This window comes from Lithobates pipiens, unplaced genomic scaffold, assembly GCF_037356315.1.
Source record: "Lithobates pipiens isolate NorthernLeopardFrog02 unplaced genomic scaffold, aLitPip1_a1.2 Scaffold_27, whole genome shotgun sequence".
Lineage (NCBI taxonomy): Eukaryota > Metazoa > Chordata > Amphibia > Anura > Ranidae > Lithobates > Lithobates pipiens.
This window is the reverse complement of record NW_027507788.1, coordinates 22,225,157-22,248,873: the sequence shown is the minus strand read 5'-3', so window position 1 is coordinate 22,248,873 and position 23,717 is coordinate 22,225,157. Positions and strand designations below refer to the sequence as shown.

The window sequence follows — 23,717 nt, the reverse complement described above, 5'->3', positions numbered from 1 at the left end:
CCCACCCTATGTGAATGAGTATGGGGTACAATGTACCCCTACCCATTCACCTGTGAACTAAAGTACAAAAAAAAACACAACACATGGAAAAAGTATTTTATTGCACAGCTCCGGGGGTCTTCCGTCTTCGGGGGTCTTCTCGCCGGACTCCTCCGCTATGTGTGTGTAGCTCTTTTGCTAGCGGAGGAGTCCGGCTTTCTTCCTCCCCGCCGCCGGCCTCTTCTCCCGACTTCGGGGGTCTTGCCCCCCTCTTCGGTTCTTCTGCCGGGCCACCGCGCCTGGTCCGGTGGCCCGGTCTTCTGTCGCCGTCTTCCGTTCTTCTGTCGCCGCCTTCGGTTCTTCTGCCGGGCCACCGCGCCTTCTTGTAGCTCTTTTACAGGCGGTGGCCCGGTCTTCTGTCGCCGCTGTCGTCGTCGCCGCCTTCCGTTCTTGTTCTTGTTCTTCTTCTTCTTCTTCTTCTTCTTCTCCTGGAGATGTTGACTCGACGAGCTCTCCGGCCGGAATGCCAGAGCCGCGCTGTGCGGTCACTTATATAGTGACAATGGGGCGGTGTCACATGGTATATGTCACATGGGTTGGTCACATGGTGACCCCGCCCCCTTACGATGTCATAGTCCCCATGTGACATCAACCCATGTGACCAACCCATGTGACATATACCATGTGACACCGCCCCATTGTCACTATATAAGTGACCGCACAGCGCGGCTCTGGCATTCCGGCCGGAGAGCTCGTCGAGTCAACATCTCCAGGAGAAGAAGAAGAAGAAGAAGAACAAGAACAAGAACGGAAGGCGGCGACGACGACAGCGGCGACAGAAGACCGGGCCACCGCCTGTAAAAGAGCTACAAGAAGGCGCGGTGGCCCGGCAGAAGAACCGAAGGCGGCGACAGAAGAACGGAAGACGGCGACAGAAGACCGGGCCACCGGACCAGGCGCGGTGGCCCGGCAGAAGAACCGAAGAGGGGGGCAAGACCCCCGAAGTCGGGAGAAGAGGCCGGCGGCGGGGAGGAAGAAAGCCGGACTCCTCCGCTAGCAAAAGAGCTACACACACATAGCGGAGGAGTCCGGCGAGAAGACCCCCGAAGACGGAAGACCCCCGGAGCTGTGCAATAAAATACTTTTTCCATGTGTTGTGTTTTTTTTTGTACTTTAGTTCACAGGTGAATGGGTAGGGGTACATTGTACCCCATACTCATTCACATAGGGTGGGGGGCCGGTATCCGGGGGCCCCCTTCTTAAAGGGGGCTCCCGGATTCCGATAAGCCCCCCGCCCGCAGACCCCGACAACCAACGGCCAGGGTTGTCGGGAAGAGGCCCTTGTCCTCATCAACATGGGGACAAGGTGCTTTGGGGTGGGGGGGCCGCGCGGCCCCCCCTTCCCCAAGGCACCCCCCATGTTGAGGGCACGCGGCCTGGTACGGCTCAGGAGGGGGGGCGCGCTCGCTCGCCCCCCTTTCCTGGCCGGCCGGGTAGCGTGCTCGGACAAGGGTCTGGTGTGGACTTTGGGGGAACCCCCACGCCGATTTTTTTCGGCGTTGGGGTTCCCCTTTAAGCCCATTCCAGGCGGCGGAGCCCGCAAAGTATCCTTCGCGGGCCCCGCCTACCTGTACACGCGCTCGAAATGGGCGGATTTGCCTCCTCCTTACGTGGGCGAGTCCGTTCATTTCAAAAGTTGAGCGAACTGTTTGCCCAACCTTGTTCGTCAAACAGTCCGCTCGTGTGTGGGCAAGTCCGCTCGTGCAAATTTTGAGCGGACTGTTTGCCGAAACTGTTTGACGAACAAGGTTGGGCAAACAGTCCGCGCGTGTGTACGCGGCCTTACTCTGAGCATACACAGAACAGGCAGCTACGAAGGTGGTTACATTAGACTAGGCCACCAGAATTGTTGGGAAATGATCCAAAAGTGTTGATTCCTCTCAGCGTGGCCAGCAGCCTTGGGAGAATGGTAAGTCTGGAGCACGGCAGTATGGAGACTGTCTGGGACAAAGTAGCGGTCACAAGGTTTCTCAGGAGGAGCATGGACCTGAGCAGCAAGAATTTCATCACCCAAAGGAGAAGTGAGACTGGTGCGAACCGTAGCCAGAATACGATCAGGAGCAATCACAGGACCGGAACTGACTCCAACTTGGAAGAGGAGGAAAATTGTTGTGACAAAGCATCAGCCCTTACATTCTTAGTACCAGGTAAGAATGAGACAATGTAATTGAAACTAGACAAGAAAAGAGCCCATTGCACCCTTCTGGGAGAGAGGAGTTTATCCTCAGACAAGAATGTGAGATTCTTATGGTCAGTAAGAATGTGAACCAGCTCAGTGGTACATTCGAGGAGATGTCTCCACTCTTTCAGGGCTAAAATGATCGCTAAAAGCTCTCTGTCCCCAATCTCGTAATTGCACTCTGCAGGTGAAAATTTATTTGAAAAATAGCCACAAGGATGCATAGAAGTAGGACGTTGAGACAGAAGGGCGCCAACTTCAGTCTCAGAAGCATCAACCTCAAGAATAAAAGATAATGTAAGATCAGGATGTGCCAACACAGGAGCAGAAACAAAGGAAGCCTTGAGACTCTCAAAGGACTTAATGGACTCCGGAGACCAACTCTGTGGGTTACCATGCTTTCTGGTCATATCAGTCAGGGGCTTGACCAGAGCCCCTACGGCCATGGACAACGGAACAGTCTCATAAGTTGCAATGGCAGGCTGTAGAGGTCTTCCATCAAGAGCCTCAATGGCAAGTGGAGTGTCACACAGCTGCAGTGGAATCGAGTGCTTCGATACAAAGGCAGCATCAATGAATAGGCCTGCAGCCCCAGAGTCGATTAGAGCCTGTATCTTGACAGACGACTCAGCCCAAGAAAGGGTACCCAAAACCAGGGGCTTATCCTTCTGGATAACTGGGGACAAAACAACACCACCTAAGGTCTGTCCGTGACAGGACCTCAAAGTTTGGGCATTCCCTGGATAGGTAGGACAAGACTTCAAAAAGCCTGGCCACAATAAAGGCACAATCTTTCCCTCCTCCTGAGGGTTCTCTCATCTGCAGAGAGACGCGTGAAACCCAAGTGCATGGGTTCATCTTCACAGACCGACTCAGTACCAGGAGGCATGGGAGGTGAGGGAGGCAAGGGTGGGACTGCAAAGTTCGGAGACAACAAGTTTTTTCGTCTCCCATAGAGGGTTTGCCCAGGCCGATATTATGAAACTTACTTTGCTTCTGTCCGTGGGAAATGCCTGGGGCAGCATCTCAAAATATATCTCAACCTGGTTGAGAAACCCTCTGGATTGTACAGGTCAAAAGGTCACCAATTTAAAAAGCAGAAAAACACCCAAATCTGATTACAAAAAAAGTTTCAGAACCTAATTAAGCTTCAGGTGTCTTGGAGCTTCTGGCTTCAGGCATTTTGGAGTGGAGATGTGAACCATCTCCATAGAGAATACCGTATATACTCGAGTATAGGCCGACCCGAATATAAGCCGAGGCCCCCAATTTACCCCCAAAAAACTGGAAAACTTATTGACTCGTGTATAAGCCGAGGGTGAGACATGGCTGTCCATCCCTGTGTGTGTGTCCGTCCATCCCTGTGTGTCCATCCATCCCTGTGTGTGTGTCCGTCCATCCATCCCTGTGTGTGTATCCATCCATCCATCCATCCATCCCTGTGTGTGTGTGTGTGTGTGTGTGTATTCATCCATCCATCCATCCCTGTGTGTGTGTGTGTGTGTGTGTGTATCCATCCATCCATCCATCCCTGTGTGTGTGTGTGTGTATCCATCCATCCATCCATCCCTGTGTGTGTGTGTGTGTGTGTGTGTGTGTGTGTCCGTGCAGCCTTGTGTGTGTGTGTGTGTGTGTGTGTGTGTGTGTGTGTGTGTGTGTGTGTGTGTGTCCGTGCAGCCTTGTGTGTGTGTCCAGCCTACCTGTGTCCCAAGCCTCCGTCCCGAGCCGCCGTCGTCCCGAGCCTCCTCCGACCCGTGCCGTGCCTCCTCCGTCCCGTGCCTCCTCCGTCCCGTGCCGTGCCTCCTCCTTCCCGTGCCTCCTCCGTCCCGTGCCGTGCCTCCTCCGTCCCGTGCCGTGCCTCCTCCGTCCCGTGCCTCCTCCGTCCCGTGCCGTGCCGATGGATCGCCGCTCTTCTCGGCGGCCATTCTACAATTCAAAATTCCGCCTCCGCCTGTGATAGGCGGAACACTCAATTTCCCAGCAGCCTGTGTTCCGCCTATCACGGACATCCTCTCATACTCGTCCGTAGTATGAGAATGAGCGGATGTCCGTGATAGGTGGAACACTGACTGCTGGGAAATTCAGTGTTCCGCCTATCACAGGCGGAGGCGGAGAAGGAGGCGCGGCTTTTAAATTTTAATGTCCGCCGTCTGTCTGCTCGATACGCTGATCGAGCAGTCAGACAGCGGTGACTCGAGTATAAGCCGAGGGGGCACTTTCAGCCTCAAAAAAGAGGCTGAAAATCTCGGCTTATACTCGAGTATATACGTAATAGATTTTTTTCACATGTGGTTTTCTTTCACATGTTTGTGAGTAGTTTTTAATTTACTTTTTTAATAAAATATATCCAGGGATAATGCACAAGGTTGGTGCACCCTCTTTTTTTCCATTTTTCTTCAGTCTTTCATCTCATGTATGACTGTGTCTTATATCTTCTTAGGTGCCCCTGTGGTTTTGAATATCTAGGACATGCTGTATGAATGCTACATATTAGACTTCTGGAACATATAGCCAATATCCGAAAGGGTTTAGACAAATATAATGCTTCCAAACATTATGATTTAAAACACAAGAGGAACCCCAAGGGCACTACTTTTATTGCCCATGAAATATGTTCCCCATTGGCGAGGTAGTAGAATATTTAACGGAGCCAAAACCAATTGGATCTATAAATTGGGCTCTCATGTGCACCCATGGTTTGAATATGGGCCAGGACATCAGCTGTTTTATGAATAACAGTTGAGGTCCCCTCCATCATACATTCATTACCATATGTCCTTCTAGTTTTGTTGTCAAATAGGATGGTTAGATGACCTTAGGGACACAATTTCATCACATCATGTACGATATTGGGGTTTAATTAGATAGATGCCCTTGGCGATACAAAAGCTGTGTATGCATGTGTGGTTTATAAACCTTAGATTTTCTATTATTTTCGAATTAGCATCCTATTTCATTGAATTTATTGTTATATATATCATTTGGGATGACGAGGAATCGTGTCCACTTAATACATTTTTAATTTTACATTTTTTTCTGTTCTTATGGGGATTTTGTTATGACCCACAGGATGGCGCAGTGCATTTAATCCTTTTTTAGCTGATTAGGAGCAACTGTTTACCTTGAGTGATTGGTATATTTTTGCCTTTTATGGGTAATTTTGTTATGACCCACAAGGTGGCGCTTTCAATTCTTTTTTTAGCGGATTAGGAACAACTGTTTGCCTTAATTGATGGACATACTTTCTTACCAATGGCTGCACAGGTCATTCTTTTATTTAACCTATGGTGGGACATGTTTTGTTTACCAGTGGATGTAAAGGTCATTTCCATGTGAACTATGGCAACGCTTCCTTGTCTCTCAATGGGACTATTTAAAGAGCAGCACTAGGCATGTGAACGTACCCCCTGATGATGTCATTTATGATGAAACGATCATAGGGATAGCAACGTACACATGCTGCTGCACTTGCGCGATCGCTGATTGAAACTTGCAAGAATTTTATCTGTTTGATCCGTTGATTGTGACATGATCATAGCTTGGACTTTTATGTAAGTGTACTGCTTAATAAACCAGATGTTGAGACAGTATCCCACTATGTGGAGTCCTTTTCCTTCCTAAAAATTCTGATATCGAGGCTTCCTACACCGCATCTTGGATCCTGAGTAGGGATGGTCCTGATGTTCGAGTCGAACATAGAGAACAATTTGCGGTGTTTGTGGAAAATTTGAAAGCCGCAGAACACCCTTTAAAAGTCTATGGGAGAAATAAAAAGTGCTAATTTTAAAGGCTTATATGCGTGGTATTGTCATAAAAAGTGTTTGGGGACCCAGGTCCTGCCACATGTATCAATGCAAAAAAAGTTTTGAAAACTGCCATTTTTTCAGGAGCAGTGATTTTAATAATGCTTAAAGTGAAACAATAAAAATCTAATATTCCTTTAAATTTCATACCTGGGGGGTGTCTATAGTATGCCTGTAAAGTGGCACATGTTTCCTGTGTTTACAACAGTCCGAGAGCAAAATTACATTTCTAAAGGAAAAAAAGTAATTTAAAAGTACTCGCAGCTATAATGAATTGTCGGGCCCGGCAATACACATAAAAGTTCATTGATAAAAGTGGCATGGGATTCCCCCACAGGGGAACCCCGAACCAAAATCCATACTAGACACTAAACGGGGAACCCTGTGCCAAATTAAAAAGTTCATTGATAAAAGTGGCATGGGATTTCCCCACATGGGAACCCCGAACCAAAATCCATACTAGACACTAAACGGGGAACCCCGTGCCAAATAAAAAAAAAATGGCATGGGGTCCCCCAAAAAATCCATACCAGACCCTTATCCGAGCAACCTGGCAGGCCGCAGGAAAAGGGGGGAAAGGGAGAGCGCCCCTCCCCCTCCTGAACCATACCAGGCCACATACCCTTAACATTGGGAGGGTGGGGGGGAGAAGGGCCTCACCCCCACAACCCTTGCCCGGTGGTTGTGGAGGTCTGCAGGTGGGGGGCTTATCGGAATCTGGAAGCCCCTTTTAACAAGGGGACCCTCAGATCCTGCCCCCCCCGTGAAATGGTAAATCTACCCCTACCATTTCACAAAAAATGTGTGAACAATACACACCTTGGGACAATTCCTTTATTAAATAAAAATAAATCTGTCCCACGGATTCTTCTTCTTCTCGCGCTCCGACGGACCGAAAAAGAAAAAAAAAACGCTGCAAGCCACCTATGATCTGCCTCCACGGGAGGCACCCGCCGTAATGACGGGCCTCTCGGGTGACAGTTCTTTTATAACTGAGGGCCACACGATGACATCGCTGGGTGGCCCCGCCCCCTCTGACACACGGGGGGAACATCCCTATGGCTTTCCCGTCTAAACTGATTTCAAGGGTTCCTCCAGGGCAAAAAGGTTGAGAGAGGCTACTGCAGGAATTAATTCTTTATGACACATCATTAAGGAAATGGCATTGTGTAGTGTACTGCATATACTAATTACTGTGTGTAATAATGACAAATGCAAATTGTCTTTGAAAAAACAAAGTAACACTGATGATGAGTTAAAGATTTTATTAACATACATTTAGCACATCTACTGTTTGATACATCTCAATGCTGTTTTCAGTTGTCATTGTTTCTAAAGCAACCAAAGCTTATGACGTTTTACACATGCATCAATTTCCTAACAAAGAACCAAGCATGGTTTGCAGCTGGTTTGGTTGGGTTTTTTTAGCAGTATTAACAGGTATTGCTGGGGTACATGTCTTCTCCACTGCTTGTAATTGCTTTGCTCCGAATACAACTCCATCCCCCATTTTACAAGCACCTTCTGTAATGCAGGCTTGCATTGACATTGGTACTTCCTTACCATCTGAAAATCAAGATAAGATTTTATTTTTACCAAATACTTCTAAAAAGGGTACAGTGAATAATATTGCTAAACATGATTTCCCCTGAACCTTGTCACCCTAAAACAGGTAATTTCTTACTTGAAGAATCCCGGGGTAAAAATAGGAGAAAACCCCTAAAAAAGGGAAAATAAAGCAGCCGCCACAGAAGGATAAGGATACATAAGGATAAGGACTGGTAAGCTGCAATTTTTTTATTTTTCTTTTAGGATTTGGTTGTTCCAAGCTGTAACTACATCAAGGGGGGCAGATCCCTAAATTATAGTAAGGAGATCTGACTGATGGGCTCTTCCTTGGGTGAAACAATATAGGGTGAATCAACCCACTAGATTTTGCTTCTAATCAAAATGTTACATTGCAGGGATTTGTTGCTTTAAAACACGGGGAATTCCTTACATGATTGGATGGTTCAAGTGACTTGAGAGGGAGGAGACAGGAGGGATCATTCCCTATTCCTATCACATACAGTATATATAGTTCTAAAATTTAGATAGCGATAAAAGAGTATGAAAAGTGAAGGCTCATTTGTTTGATGTTCAATAGTAGCAAAAATATGCTCTTGGTTTTATTAAAAATGGTAAAAAAATTTAAAATATTGTACATATGCAGGCTAAACTATATACAGGGTACATTTTATATTTATTTCATTTAAGTAGGCATAGGCACTCTGTGTTGCATCTTAAAGTAAAGGGGATCTTTGGAGCCTTATACCATTCTTATGGTCAATGAACCTCAAATGTCGCGTACACACGATCGGACTGTCCAAATGATAGGCATAATGATAGGCATAAGCTGTACACTCACTACTTTACATTGTAGGAAAGTGTCATTTCTTCAGTGTTGTCACATGAAAAGATATAATAAAATATTTACAAAATGTGAGGGGTGTACTCACTTTTGTGCAATACTGTTTATATGGTAATCACAATAGAATCATAATTGCAATAGATACATACCAGGCAGCTGAACAAATGACCTAAACTTCACACACTCAAATTCGTTTCCACGGCACAATACCATTTCACTGCTTTTGCAGCCATCAGTAGATGTATTCACATAGCAGCTTGGACACATGAAGTTGTTTAGTGGCATGTTATCACCACATTGTTCTGGAAAATAAAAATAAATTAATACATTTGCTATCTATCTATCTTTTTATAATTGGTGCCTGCAAAGTCCATCCTTGCTGCTTTTCTATTTAAATTTATCTATCTATCTATGTACATACCCGGGAACTTTCCAAGCAATTTTGGGGTGGAGGAAGTTGAGCTGCACAGAGTCCTGACATCAACCCGATAGAACATTTTTGGGATGAATTAGAGACTGAGAGCCAGGCTTTCTCATCCACATCAGTGCCTGACCTCACTTATGTGCTTCTGGAAGAATGGTCAAACATTCCTATATACATACTGCTAAACCTTGTGGACAGCCTTCAAAGAAGAGGTATAGCTGCAAAAGTTGGGCCAACTCAATATTGAACTCTATAGACTAAGACTGGGATGCCATGTGCATGTAAAATAGGTTGGTAAAATAGTGTGTGTGTGTATATATATATATATATATATATATATATATATATATATAATATTTCATAGGCAGAACTTCCAGGACTGGCCCTGTGCTCACCTTTAACTGCTGTCACTTTCAAACACAGAAGCCAGTACAGGACGTTTTCTGCAATAATCTCTTCCTCTACCGGCAAGTGAAAGAGCAGCACCTTTTCTGGTGGCTTACACAGAACCCTTCCTGCCCTGCACCAGTGGCGGCCTGTCCATAGGGGGCGCATGGGCGAAGCAAACCCCCCCCCCCCCCCCCCCGGCAGTCACAAAATAGATATATAAATCATTTTTAAAAAGGAGCCCTTTAAAAAAAATGTCCTTAATTGCACTATGGGAGGTGCAATGTCTATACAATCACGGGATTGCAGATGAGACGCTTCATTTGCAGGGTTTTGACCAGCCTTGTAGTGCAATCCATTGCACCGCAATACTTCCGCCCGTAGTATCACTACGGGTGCATTGTTCTTAATTGGCACCACCCTAGGACATGGGCGGTGCTTTCGCTCCAAGTTACGACATCACTTTTGGTTTCCATGGCTAGTGATAAACTGGACATGACGTCAGCAGCTACGAGGAATGCACGGCCCGAACTGAGCCGTCCCTGAGCTGCTGGACATGAAGAAGGGGGAAAGGGTGCTGTACAGTTCAGACACAGGACTCGTCCCAAGTCCTTGTCCTTGTCCCAGCAACTGACTCAGCCCACTAACAGCAGACAAGTCCTCTGATCAGGAGGTGTCTGGGCCGACAGTGCCAGTGGTGATTACAGTCCTGTCTATTTACTACAGGTCATTGGGTTGTCATATAACAGCTTGTACAGATATAGCCTCATGGACTTTATGGGGCACAGGGTTTACAAGGGCACACTGTGTTCCAGCAATGTGATGTTCATTGATGATGTGATCATTGGTGATCAGTAATGGGATGATGATCAGTGATGCAACGTGATGATAATCAATGATGTGAACAGTGATGATCAGAATGCTATGATTCTGGGCTGTATACTCTGCTGTGAGTCTGGACTGTTTACTCTGCTGTGAGTCTGGCCTATATACTCTGCTGTGATTCTGAGCTATATACTCTGCTGTGATTCTGGGCTATATATTCTGTTGTGAGTCTAGGCTGTATACTCTGCTGTGAGTCTGGGCTATATACTCTGTTGTGAGCCTGGGCTGTATACTCTTCTGTGATTCTGGGCTATATACTCTGTTGTGAGTCTGGGCTGTATAATCTGTTGTGATTCTGGGGCTGTATACTCTGTCCTGTGATGCTGAGCTGTATACTCCTGACACTATTGGTGGAAGCAAGTGGAATATAGGGGATGGAGTGGGTGGATACTATAGCGGTGGGGCTTATAAGTGGAGGGGCGGGTCTGGTGCCCCAACATCCTAAAACTTCACCAGCCGCCACTGCCCTGCACATCCATATAATATCAGAGGAGGAGGTGAGGGGATTTATACAGCCATACAATTGTAGCAGCAGTGGACTTCTCTACTCCTTCTCTAGTTATAGCTGCTCTTCTGAAACAGCCTCTTTCTCTGCCACTCTGTAGGAGGAGGAATCTTTTGGGGTGGGGGGATTAACTCTGTCAGGGGAAGGTCAGTTGTGGTTGTACAGTTGTTGTCTGTGTGTTACCTACTTTCTGTATGATACACACCCTTGATAAGACTCTGTTATGTATTTGGGGGTGTGGGCCCCCACCTCATTGGGTAGCAGATGCAGTTTTCTTATCTACCATTAGATGACTCTGTTGCAATTTTGGTATGGTAAGGGAAAAGTTCTAAGCGGGTGTTAGCTCCCTTTTAGCGAAATCCCTCCCTATTGATGCCAAGATATAGACCCACATTGAGAAGAGCTAAGGGGCCCTATGTGGGCTGAATTTCCAGGCGAGGTGGTATAGATCACAGTTTTTCAACCAGGGTGCCGCGGACGGATCCCGATCTTTGATCGCTACTCTGTTTTAACGACCATGCAGTGTGACTCTGCGAGGAGAGAGGGAGCACAGCCTGCACGGCTCTCTCCTGCAACTATGTGTACTAGTGTCAGTAAAGCAGAAAGCTGTGCATGCCGCCCGCCTGCGTCCTACCAACTGACAACTCATCAATTGTTAAGGTTAAGCTTTCTGCTTTGCTGGCAATAGTACACATAGCTGCAGGGAGGAGGAGATATCTGTGCATACTGTGCTCTCTCTCTCTCCTCCCATTACGCATTTTTTTAGCCATCTTCCCTCTTGACTCTCCTCCTTGGGAGCACCAAAGCATTGGGACCACTTCCCTATGTAACTTTTCCCAGCAGTAAATTCTCCCTGATAACATCCATTCCCAAGCTTCCACCGTTACTCTTAACCCCTACACATTATTTCTAAAACAAAGCAAGCTTGCAAGGAAGTTTGAATTAACGACATTGTAATGGCTTTTTTTCTTTTCCTTCCTAAAAATATAAATTTTTCTATATTATTTGTTCACAAATGCATCACTTGCCAGTCGGGGTTTAGGGGCATTTTTAATGTTGCACTTCACTGCTCTGCAAAATTGTATTTGCAATGGTGAAAATCCCCTGGGGCAGTGCCCCATGCACTTCTTTTGCCAATCCACTGGCTATTAGCCTTAAAGAAAGGAGAAATTGATTTGACAGATTCAGCTCTTATTGATATCAATGTGGTTTAGACTCGGCATCAGAACTTTTAATATGTTTGGCCACACCTCTGCAAACTGAGGATGCAGATGAAACAAGGAAGAAGAGGTGGATCTGTTCAGGGAAGGCCATAGCAGAGCTTTTAGTGCTCCATGGAGAGTGTAGTAGAGGGAATTAATGCTGCAGAGTGGAGCCAGTCTCATCTGGTTGGTATTGGGCTGGTACACCACTGGGTAGAGGTGGGTCAGGCTTAGGATTGCCATCTTTACTTCAAGCCAAACCCGAACACTATACACTTTACTTCAAGCCAAACCAAACACTATAGCCTGGGACACACTGCTGCTCCTAAATTCAAATATAGGAGCTTTTGCCCTTTTTTTTAAGACGGGGTGTCCATGCACACATAGGGGGTTATTTCCGAAAGGCAAATACACTTTGCACTGAAAGTGCACTTGGAAGAGCAGTCGCTCTAAATCTAATGCCGCATACACATGACCGGGCTTTCCGGCAGACTAGGTCCGACAGGTTCAGTCCGTCAGACAATCCGATCATGTGTGGGCTAGTCCGATCGTTTTTTGAAAAAAATCAGAGGGACCTAGAAATAGAACATGTTTCAAATCTATCTGATGTACTCAATTCCGACGGACTAAAAATCTGGAAAACCATTCGTCTGTGTGCTAGTCCGACGAACCAAATACGACGCAAGGGCAGCTATTGGCTACTGGCTATTGAACTTCCTTGTTTAGTCCCGTTTACGTCATCACGTTCAAAATGAACGGATATTCGAACAGGCTTAGTCCGTTCGTGTGTGGCCAAGTCCGTTCATTCTAGATGTCTGTCGGAACTCCGCCAAAAGTCCGTCGGAAAGACCGTCGGACCTAGTCTGCCCGGAAAGTCCGGTCGTATGTACGCGGCATTAGGGGTAGATCTGAAATGAGTGGAAGCTCTGCTGATTTTATCATCCAAACATGTGCAAGCTAAAATGCTGTGTTTTATTGTCCTTGCATGTCCCCCTCGGATCTATAGCGACTTTACTTCCAAGTGCACTTGCAGTACAAAGTGGATTTTCCTTTAGTAATTAACCCCCATAGGCTTTTACCAGAGTTTAGGAGCAGCAGAATTTAGAGCCAATGAAATTATCCACTCCCGAATGTAATTGTTCTGCTGATTCTTCAAGCTTTTGGGCATAAAAAAACTCCAAACACTGCTAGGGACTTATTCATTTCAATGGCCAGAATAAATTACAATTCCGGCCAATGAAATGAACACCCAAACACCAAATGCTGCTAAACCCACCTAAACTGGTTGAAAAAATGCAGCTTAGGTGAGTTTTTAAACCAGTGTGCATTAAGCCTTTTTCTGGCGCAGCAGTATGGGGGGTTCAACTTCCAGGCAGACCTTGTGTAATGACACCTGCCTGGTCCTGCACACATCTCCTGCTCTCAGGCTACTATTGGATGGATACCATGTAAAACCGCCTGCACTTTGCCACCTCTTGGAGTTTGGCAACTGTGCATCCAAGCAACCACCACCTACAATGTTTACAGTCAACGGATTCTGAGCATTACATAGATATGGAGAACTGAGCCCAGCCAGTAATGAGCTGGCAAGAAAAGCCAACATTGCCAGCCTGACTATGGCAAGTTCCCAGGTATATCTTTCAGTCTGTTGGTATTTCTTCACCTAATTGTCCTCAGCTTATAACCTCCAGTGGTGGATGTTGATGAAATAGTGTCCTGTATAGAAAACAGTTTGGTGCACCTTTTAAACTTCAGTTTTAGATGCAATCTTATTTTAGGTCAGGCTACCTGGCTAATGCTAATACTCTTTCTTGCTAGTGATTAATGCAACTGAAGAAGCTCTATCTAGGTTCACCTAGCTTCAAACAGAAAATCCTTTGCATGCACTTATCTGTATAAACTGCTCAGCATAGTAGTTCATGGGTAACAATCAGGGCTGTCTTTAAGGCAGGGAAAAGGGGGCAGCTGCCCGGGGCACTGCCATTATTGTGAGGCCCAAAGCAGCTGCCCCATACTTGCCAACTATCCCAGTTTAAATTCCCTTGCCCCTTAAGGTTTTAGCCCCATGCTGTGCCCTGATATCTCAGTGTGAATTTCTGTTACTTAGGCTGCCCAGCTCTACCCCTGTGTTTACATGTTAATACCAGCATTGATATGTAAATAGCGGCAGACAAGCAGCATTTATATGTAAATATAGTCAGTATTCATATGTATATCATGCCCCCCTGAGGTCATATCCACTTATATGTAATGCTGCCCACTGGGGAGATGATGGGGCATGCTAGAAATTGATCACACTGACCCCCCCCCCCCAGCACTGCAACCGATCCCAGGAGTCCTAGGATCCCTAGGAGTTTTCTGTCTATTAATGGGTCCCCTCACCTCCTCGGTCCATGGTGTGCAGGCAGTAAGGAGATGATATGCCGTAACCTCTAGAAACCAATCAGTAAGCAGTAATGATGTGCAGTAACCTCCAGCAACCAATCAGTGAGCAGTATTGATGTACAGTAATCTCTAACAACCAATCAACAAGCATAAATCATGTGCTGTAAAATCTAGCAACTAATCAGTGAGTGGTAACAATACACTGTAACCTCTGGCAACCAATCGCAATCGCTCCCTAATCTGATTCAGTAAACTGATTTTGAGTCTAGCTGCTATTTACTGTATGCCTTAAAGCAGATGGAGAGCGAAACTGCATGGGGGGGGCAAGACATTTTTTTTGCCCAGGGTCCAATCAATATTAAAAACGGCCCTGGTAACATTTCATCATCTACAACCACTTTCCCTGTAGTGATGTAGATTTTGTCCTTGAAGATGATGAAAATTTTAGTTTTACATAAAGTGATGAAGGGTCCAGATTGTGGAGATGTGCTTTCTTTATTTATCTTGGTGACTGTTGTTGCTGGAAATCCTAATGGCACACAGATGGCAAATAAAATTACCTACTCTACCCAAAATTACAAAAATGGGCATGAAATACTTTCAAACTTACAGTTGCTTGCTGAATTACTGCACTTCTTTTTTGCTTAAAAAAATTGGAGGAAGACAGTGAAACTATAATTATTTTCACAGACAAGGATAAATAAACTCACCCTTATACTTCATTTCGGCGTTACTGTTGTCTCCTTCCTTACATTCACCACCGCTTCGGAGTTTGAAGCCATGGTTTGTTGATACGGTGAAACAATTATCACACATCTCGGTTGCACACGTTTTTTTCACGCTGGTATAAATCACATTGCCTGAAAAAAATATCACAAAGCATGAAAGTGAACATTTGTCTTACAAGAGATGACTGGGGGGATAAAAACTGGCATTGGATAAGGTAAGTATGCAAGTGCTAAATCTGATTTTGGGATATAGTTATGGGTTAGGTCAGTCTAAAGTTGGCGATACACTGTTAGTATTTTTTTTAGCCTGAACAAAGGATGGGATTCCCCTGAAGGAATGCCCCCCTGTCGGGACATTGTGCTGTTGCCAAAATACACTGATCAGCGGCTGTAGCCACTGACTGAGAAACATTTTCCAGTTTAGTGGTTAGAGGGAAGGTCAAGGTTAGGGTTTATGAGGCTAACTGTTAGGTTAAACATTAGGGGTTGGTTAAATTGTAACAGTTGAGTGTTCTAACATCAGCTTGTTCAATTAAGCTTTGACAAAAAAAAACAGAAGAGATGCTGCCTTCTATATAACAGCAACTCCCCCACCCAGTGGCAGCTTGTGCTCAATTGTTTTTGGAGGGGCGGCAAAAACAAACCCCCCCGCCAGGTCTGCACTCACCCGATATACGGTCATGGCTTCCCTGACTTCTCCTTCCAGCTAATCCGGTCTTAAGGTCTGCCTCCTGTTCTGATTGACCAGGAGGAGAAGCCAAAAGACCATAGCGAATATTGGGTGAGTTTGACCTTTTTAAAGCCAATCAGAGCCTCAGGCTCTAATCAGGGGCGGACTGATAACTCATGGGGCCCCCAGGCAATCAGAGATTATAGGGCCATACAGTAGACCCAAACACACACACACAGTATACAATCACACAGTATACACAGACATGTTTCTATTGGCTGAGAAGGTACTGGAGAGGTGGGGCAGCTATAATCTTGTGATTTTTAGACCAAAAGGATGTCGGTAAGGGACATTTCAGAGACAGATGTAAAACAAAAACACAAATTTTTACATACTGTCCCTGGTTTTACTGAGGCTGGCAACCCTGATGGGGCCCCCTAGTGGCATGGGGTTCTCAGGCAGTGCCCGAGTGGCCCAATGGTCAGTCCGCCCCTGGCTCTAATCATGTGCTTCCAAAAAGTCAGGCAATGAGTCTGGCGCCCCACATGGAATTAGGGGAGCTGCGCCCCTTATGGCCGCTGTTTCCAACCCTCCACTCTGCTGTTCATTCACAGAAGGCGTTTTTATTTTGTGAATAAGTTAATATAATACAATGTTCTCTGTGACTGGGCAAGAGGAGGGGCAGCTACAGTGGCTGCAGGTGACAATGCAGTTGTAGTGCTAAGACCAGAAGGTCCAGTGACAGAGAAAATATAGCAAAAGCTATGCTCTTGGCACTCAGTAAAAATGTAATTGTAAATCAAAGTGATAAGTCCATGAGGTGGCATACATCTTGTTGGACTTAATCGAGATCGAGAAATGTTTTCCAGCTTAGTGGTTAGGGTGAAGGTCAAGGTTATGGGGCTAAATGGTAGGTTACACATTAGGGGGTTGGTTAAATGGTAACGTTTTAGTGTAGGTATAGCGTTAGTAACACAATAGGATTGATTTCCGAAATCTAGAGAGTGCAAATCTGGTACAGTTGTGCATGGTAGCTTATTAACTTCTAACATTAGTTTGTTCAATTAAGCTTTGACAAAAAAAAAAACTGGAAGCTGATTGATTTCGATGCAGAACTTCACCAGATTTTGCACCCTCCAGTTTTAATAAATCAACCCCAATAGGTTTGAGGTTGAGGGCTAAGCAGGGTCCGGTTCATTGATAGGTGTTAAGTTTGAGGGCTAAGTTTTGTGTGGGTAAGGGAGCTTAGTTAAGTGTTAAGTAATTCTTCCAAATGTTGAAGTCCAAAAACCTTCCTTTACCTTCCCTCACTGATCTGAATCCTCCTAGATTTTGTGTATCACATGCCCCCCATTCCCACATACAGCACTATGCGATGGGAGGGTTTCAACAACACAGGCAGTGCTGTCAATATAAAAAGAAGTGGACAGGACTAGGTGAGGCCAGGTGATGATTGACAAGCTACAGGCTTGGGTCTCTTTAGGGGAAATGGCTACTGTGAGAACCCACGGGAGCCCCATAAAGCCAACCTGACAGCTCCCCTCATCCCAAATAAAGACAGTTTACTATGCTTCAGCTATGAATGAACACAGTGAGTGATAGCTACCAATCACTCATTGTGTTCATTATGGAAAGGAAGGGGCTGGTGAATGTGACATATTTACCGGACCCTCCATCCTGAAGGATCCTATGGTGTCCCCGCATCAGCCAGTTGGAAAGAGGAGAGGGAAGCAGGAGGCATGGTGGTGGTGGCAGGGGTACACAGGGGGGCCTGGGCAGCAGGGGGAAATGTTTGGTGTCCAAGGAGAGTGCTTTGTGTGGTGGGGTGGGCGATTAGTGGAACCCATCCCCTGCAAGGCTCACATTGCAGCAGCCAAAAGCCGGCGGGAGGGAGAGGAGAAGAAGCTGGGAAGAAGTTAGGCAGAAAAGCGGTGTTAGGGAAGGAAGAATGCGCACCTGAGGAGTAGAGAGCCAGGGAGAGGATGAGGAAAGCTAGAACGGAAGGGAGGCCAGGGTTAGAGGCCTAGAGAGGTTAGAGGCCTGACCTCACAAATGCCCTTCTGGAAGAATGGTCAAACATTCCCATAGACACACTCCTAAACCTTGTAGACAGCCTTCCCAGAAGAAGCCAACCCAATATTGAACCCTATGAACTAAGACTGGGATGCCATTAAAGTTCATGTGCGTGTAAAGGCAAGTGTCCCTTTCCTTTTGGTAACATAGTATATATCAGCAGCATGCAGTTCCCCAATGCTAACAAGCTTACCTCCTTCCCAGTAAGAGATGTGCCACTGATATAAATGATGGTAATCTGGTAATAGATGCAACACGAGAACACAACCCGTACTTACTGATATTGAAGTTTTCTGACAGCGTCATGCACTTGGTTCCATCACATTCAGTATCCTTTGCTGTGCTGCATTCAGTTGAGTCAATATTCCAACACCTTTTGCACATGGTTTTGAGATGCCCTAAAATACAAAAAGACAACATGATGGAATTAAATTGAAAAATCGTTGATTTTGCCATTCAGCGCAAAGTTATCAGTTCAGCTAACTGTTGCTTCTCCTCATCTAACTATTACCTCCCTCCTTTTGTTCCTCTGGCTGCTTTGGAGGATGACAGCTGGCGGTGTCCACAGCACTGCATGGACCTGGTATAGCACAGAGTCTCAGGAAAGGGGCGGGTGGCAACATGTTTCAGGAGCACAGCCCACTTTGCCAAGCCTGCCCAAAGGAGAATATGCCAGCACATCATAAAAATCTATCAATACATGGTGTATGACATGCTGTTCATACTCACTCAGTCACTATGAGATTCATTTTCTGTACTCTGTAAAAAATAAAATGGTTGATCCTGCTGCTCTCTATCTCCCTCTTCTGCTCAAGTTCCCAATTCTGCTCAGGATTTTGCAGAGCATGGTTGGAAACTCTGCACATGCTCGTTTTTCAGTGAGTTTCTATGCTGAGCATTTCCTCCCCATCACATCTGAGTAGCCCATGTGACTATAGAGTCACACATGTGGGCATATACACAGTGGTAAATGACAGCCCACTCCCTCCCTCCTCCTCCACGCCCACTAACCAGCTAAACACATGTAGATTGATGGAAGCTTCACCTCTTTCTTATTCTAAGACACAGGCTAGAAAGCCGTGATGCAGCCTTTGACAGACATAAATCCACCTACACCATGTTATTGCCAAAAAATTATGAAGATTGTATTTCAAATATTTTTGTATGATAATTTATAACAGGTTTATTGATAATAATTTTTTATTTTTACTCTGTATTCCAAAGGCTGTTTTTTTTTAACATGTGACCAGCAGTGGAGGACTAGAAGCTCCTCCTGCTTATGTTTCCCTGCAGACAGGCTGGGAACTATCTGGGTCATGCGATAGCTATTTATCGTTTTTTTTTAATTAAAATAATTACAGTGCCATCATCCATATACAGGAATAGAAGGGATAATATCAATTAAACTGGGTGTGTTTAGTATTACTTCAATGAAATTTACAAAGCAGACTACAAGCACCAACATACCATCAAACTTAATAAAAAAAGTAGATTGTGCATAAAGGAATATAACACAATGGTATACAATACTAACTGATCATTAAATGTATAAAAATTCACATAAAATATATATCCTCAAAATCATTAAATGTTTTTATCATTAAATGAAATGCTTTAAAATATACTTCAAGTGGTTCTAACGGCTGAAAGTTTTTTAAAGACAGTAAAGTGTTATAAAAATGATATAAAATGTGTAAGAAATATATATGAATAGGTATAAAAATTTGAAAAAAATGTAAAACTATATATACAAATATATTAATATTAAAAAAAATAACCAAAGGCTTATGAGATCAGATAAACAAGAGCATGGTATGGAGCAAAGCTGAGACATAATCAGTGGCATAGTTATATATATGGAATTAAAAATATTAAGGTAATATAAACATGTGCACTGCATAATTTTTTTGTTTTTCTGGTCATTTGTTGTGATTGCACTTTGTATAGTTGAAAAAAATTGTAAATTTGAAAAAATTTGAAAAATTTGAAAAAATTTGAAAAAATTCTGAAATTAGAAATCCCCCCCTCAAAAAATCGAAGAAATGGAAAAAAATGGAAATTTGAAAACCAGAATCTGAAATAATAACTAACTAATAATAATTTAACTATTAATAACTATTAAATTATAGGTATTGGAATTTCCTTTCAAATGTGTCTGTTAGTGACTGATCCGAAGTTACGAATTATCCGAAATAACAAATTCTGCATCTAAATAAATGGAACGGAGCAAATTAATAATAAATAATAATAAAACATTTTTTATTATTATTATTGTAATTTATTATTATTCTTCCATTCGTTTAGATATGACATTTCGTTATTTTGCGATGCATAGTAGTCCATTATGCTTTACCTTTGCAGGGAATGAAAGAGGAAGTAAACTCATCAGGGTTTACTTCCTCTTTAACTATGATAACTTGTTAGTTTATTATATCATTTCAATTTTAGAAACATGACCTGTCTGCTCCTGATGAGTGGTCTTGAATCACGAAATGCGTTGAGCTACCAGTCATCTATTATAAATCTATTTCATTGTGCCAATATGGATTACTCCTTTTAACAGGATCTTTGAGGCCGGAGATTAGGCAGGCGTGATCGTGCAATAATTGTTTACCTCATTTGACACTGGTGGCCCCTTGATTTTACCCAGCAATGATGTCTGTACCATTGTTATTACCTGTATTACCTGTCTTGCTATTTGACATCATAGTCTGCATGCTGTTCACTGTTTATCAGTGCTACTACTCATTCTAGATATCTTGTCAAGTATTAATAGGATATTGTTTGATACCATTCTTTGTATATGAATTATTAAACAGCTTATTTATCTACCATTTTGTGTTGTCTTGCAAGCCATTGGCTTCATTTAAAATCCCAACCTCTTTTCCTTTAGCTCGCTAGCAAATTGCCTGCGTGCCGAATAATATTTAGTCAGAATGACAGGTATGGAAATATGCGACCTTACCAGGTCGTAATTTCATTTAAAGTCCCAATTCCCCTCTCCCCCCTTTTTTCTCATTTCGGATAATTCATAACTTTGGATAAATTTGTATTCTTTACATTCACTAACAGCCAAATTTGAAAGGAAATTACAATACCTATAATTTAATAGTTAGTAATAGTTACGTTTTTAGATTTTCGAGTTTTCAGGTTTTTGAATTTCCGATTTTTTTTTAATTTACAAATTTCCGAATTTTTTTGAATTTACAAATTTTTATGAATTTTTGAATATTCAAAATTATGAATATTTGGAAAAGTTTGGTTTTCGTTAATTCGGATATTAACAAATGAACAAATTTGTCAAAATTCATTAAAAAACGAATTTGTAACGAAACGAATGTCTAGGAAATAAAACATTCATATGGTCAGAATGAATGTAAATGTGAAAATATATATAAATGATCTTATTTAAAATGATCCTATTGAGTATTACATTCTGATTGGAATATGCTAAAGAAATAATAATGTAGAGTAAAAAATAATACAGGGTAAAAAAGTAAAGGCAGGATAAGTAAAAATGACAAGCATGATGTCACTAAGTGTGCAGCTCAGAAATGATTCCCCAAAATTTACTAATAATCAACTACAATGTTTACTTTAAAAATATAATAAATTTACATGAGAGAGATGAGGAAAATAATAATACGTGATGAACTAAATATTACATAATGCCAAAAAATTATAAAATTGATATAGCCCAAGCTAATAATTACTGATAAAATAGTTAATGCCAAATTCAATATTGTGGCCTAGCGGATGAAGGGTCTCATGTATCCAAAAAGACTGGCTGAGGGTAGTCATTTTATTACTTCCCCTCCCAATGGGGGTTATTTTTAAATTCCCCAAATAATTAGGGAGGAGAAGTCTTTATTGTAATGAGTTGCGTCATGGTTTGAGATGCTATGCTTAGGGTAACCTTTTGTAATGTATTGGATATGTTCCCTAATTCTCATACACATTGGTCGTTTGGTTTGTCCAATATATTGGATCTGGCATGGACACACACATCTACGTGTTATGCAATATATCTGAGAAGTATAGCCAAATCTTTTTTTGGCTGTTCTTGTCCTATGGATCATAGAAGTGCAGTTCATTCAAAAGACTGCTAAAGTATTGTTTGATTGCCCAGTTCTTGGTCTTAGAGCTAGAGATGGACTGATGCAGGATTGGACCAATGCTGCATCCACCTAAGTGGGTATAGATTTTTTTTGTGTGAAACCCATACTTCTCTTTTAACATTAATCTGGGGCCATGTGTCTTTATTGTTAGCCCTGGATGGACCAGTAAGTCATTTTTGGTGGACCCTCTCTATAAGTTCAGGGTTATATTGCTTATCAACAAACTTCTTTTTCTGTAACTGACCTTTTTGAAATATTATCAGCTCTGTATTTCTGGCAGAATCAACTAGTATTCTATTGTATTTTATAAATAGTTTTAGCAAAATGCTTTTAATTATATATTTATCAGACACGATTGGAGTAAATAAGACCAGTTCGTTGTCAGGATTTACACACTCTGGGGCTTCCAATTTACTACTTCCAATTTATATTAGAGTACAAACATTTAGTACAATGGAGCAACACAAATTAAAAGAAAATACAATTTTATGCCATAAGTATTTCTTACCTGTAGTTACCATAGCACTCACGATCAAAAAGATGAAGATTTTATTCATGGTTATGGAAGTGATAGTTCAGGTTTGAAGGCGAATATTTCGAGTAGCCTGACAGATCTAGTACCTGAAACTAGAGTTGAGTGAGGGTTTGGGATTATAGGAGAGCTATTTATACTAATTTGAGTTTAATTTTGTGCCAAAGTACAAGGTACAAGGTGTACAAGCAGTTCCTCTTTGGCAAAATCCATATTTTACACAATTGCATTTTACTGTTTGTTCAACAAATGTTCTGAAATGTTTGGACACCTGTGCAAAGACTTGGAATGGTTTGTAAATGTTACTTTGTATCCAAGAACAATTTTCTACATTTCAAAGAAGAATTTAACCCCTGCCCTCACCGACAAACTACCAAATGCACAGTGAGAAAATAGTAAAGCCTATGTACCCAGGCATCAGGGCAAATGCATACCCCTCTGCTATCCCTGAAGGGTGTGATTGGTAACCCAGGACAAAGTCTGAGGCACTGGTTTGACAGCAGGAATGTGTGCCACAAAATGCCTCATAAAACATATTTAAAACCGAAAATAAAAATGGGATGGGAATGCTCAACTTCCGAGACTATTACTTGGCCTCTCATCTGGCGAGGATCTTAGATTGGCACTGCCACAGGGACATTAAAGATTGGGTGAACTTGGAAATGGCTAGTAACTCAGTTTCCCCTACTATTTGCCCCTTGGATACCATGGTCTTCATATCCAGATGACCTAAAACATCATCAGGAACAGGAACCACACTAAAGCTAATTCACAAGCTGCCCAAGGAAATAGGGATCACCTTCTCACGTGGCCCACTTACCCCACTAAAAGATAACCCAGATTTTATAGCAGGTGTAGGAAACTCACGTCTTAGGTCACCAAGCAGCAATAAACCTCTCTTGGCTGGGGATTGCTATCTACACAAAATAAAGATTTCTTGGAAAAAGATAACAATCTAAACAATTTGCCTTTTTGGGCATACTTGTAGATCTGAAGTTACCTTCAAAGTAATGAAAAGTTGGGCGACTTTTCTAGACCCTTGACAGAGTTTGAGTCAATGTGTCTAAGCCCTTGTACACATGGTCGGACATTCCGACAACCAAATCCGAAACTGTTGTCCGAAACTGTTGCATACACACAGTCGGACAAAGTTGTCAGCAAATCCGATCGTTCAGAACGTGATGACGTTATTTCGTTACAACAGGACTACGTTCAGGCTAGTAGCCAATAGCTTTGATGTAGGAATTTGATCTGAGCATGCGTGGCACTTTCTCCGATCAGAATTCTCTACACATGATCGGAGTATGACCGATCAGAGCATTTTGTCAGAAAATGTTACCAACAAGTTGGAAAACTTGGTCCATCGGATACTCCGAC

At 43.3% G+C, this 23,717-nt stretch overlaps 1 protein-coding gene across 1 annotated transcript; it reads right to left on the bottom strand.

Annotated features, from left to right (window-relative positions):
- Positions 1–7,271: 7,271 nt before the first annotated feature.
- LOC143933124 (uncharacterized) lies at positions 7,272–22,434 on the bottom strand. The gene is made up of 5 exons (XM_077456061.1): positions 22,317–22,434; positions 17,969–18,088; positions 14,930–15,079; positions 8,581–8,733; positions 7,272–7,587 (listed from the first exon to the last, which is right to left on the bottom strand). The coding sequence occupies exons 1-5, from the start codon at positions 22,363–22,365 to the stop codon at positions 7,391–7,393; spliced, it is 669 nt and encodes a 222-aa protein (XP_077312187.1). The 5' UTR covers positions 22,366–22,434; the 3' UTR covers positions 7,272–7,390.
- Positions 22,435–23,717: the final 1,283 nt, after the last annotated feature.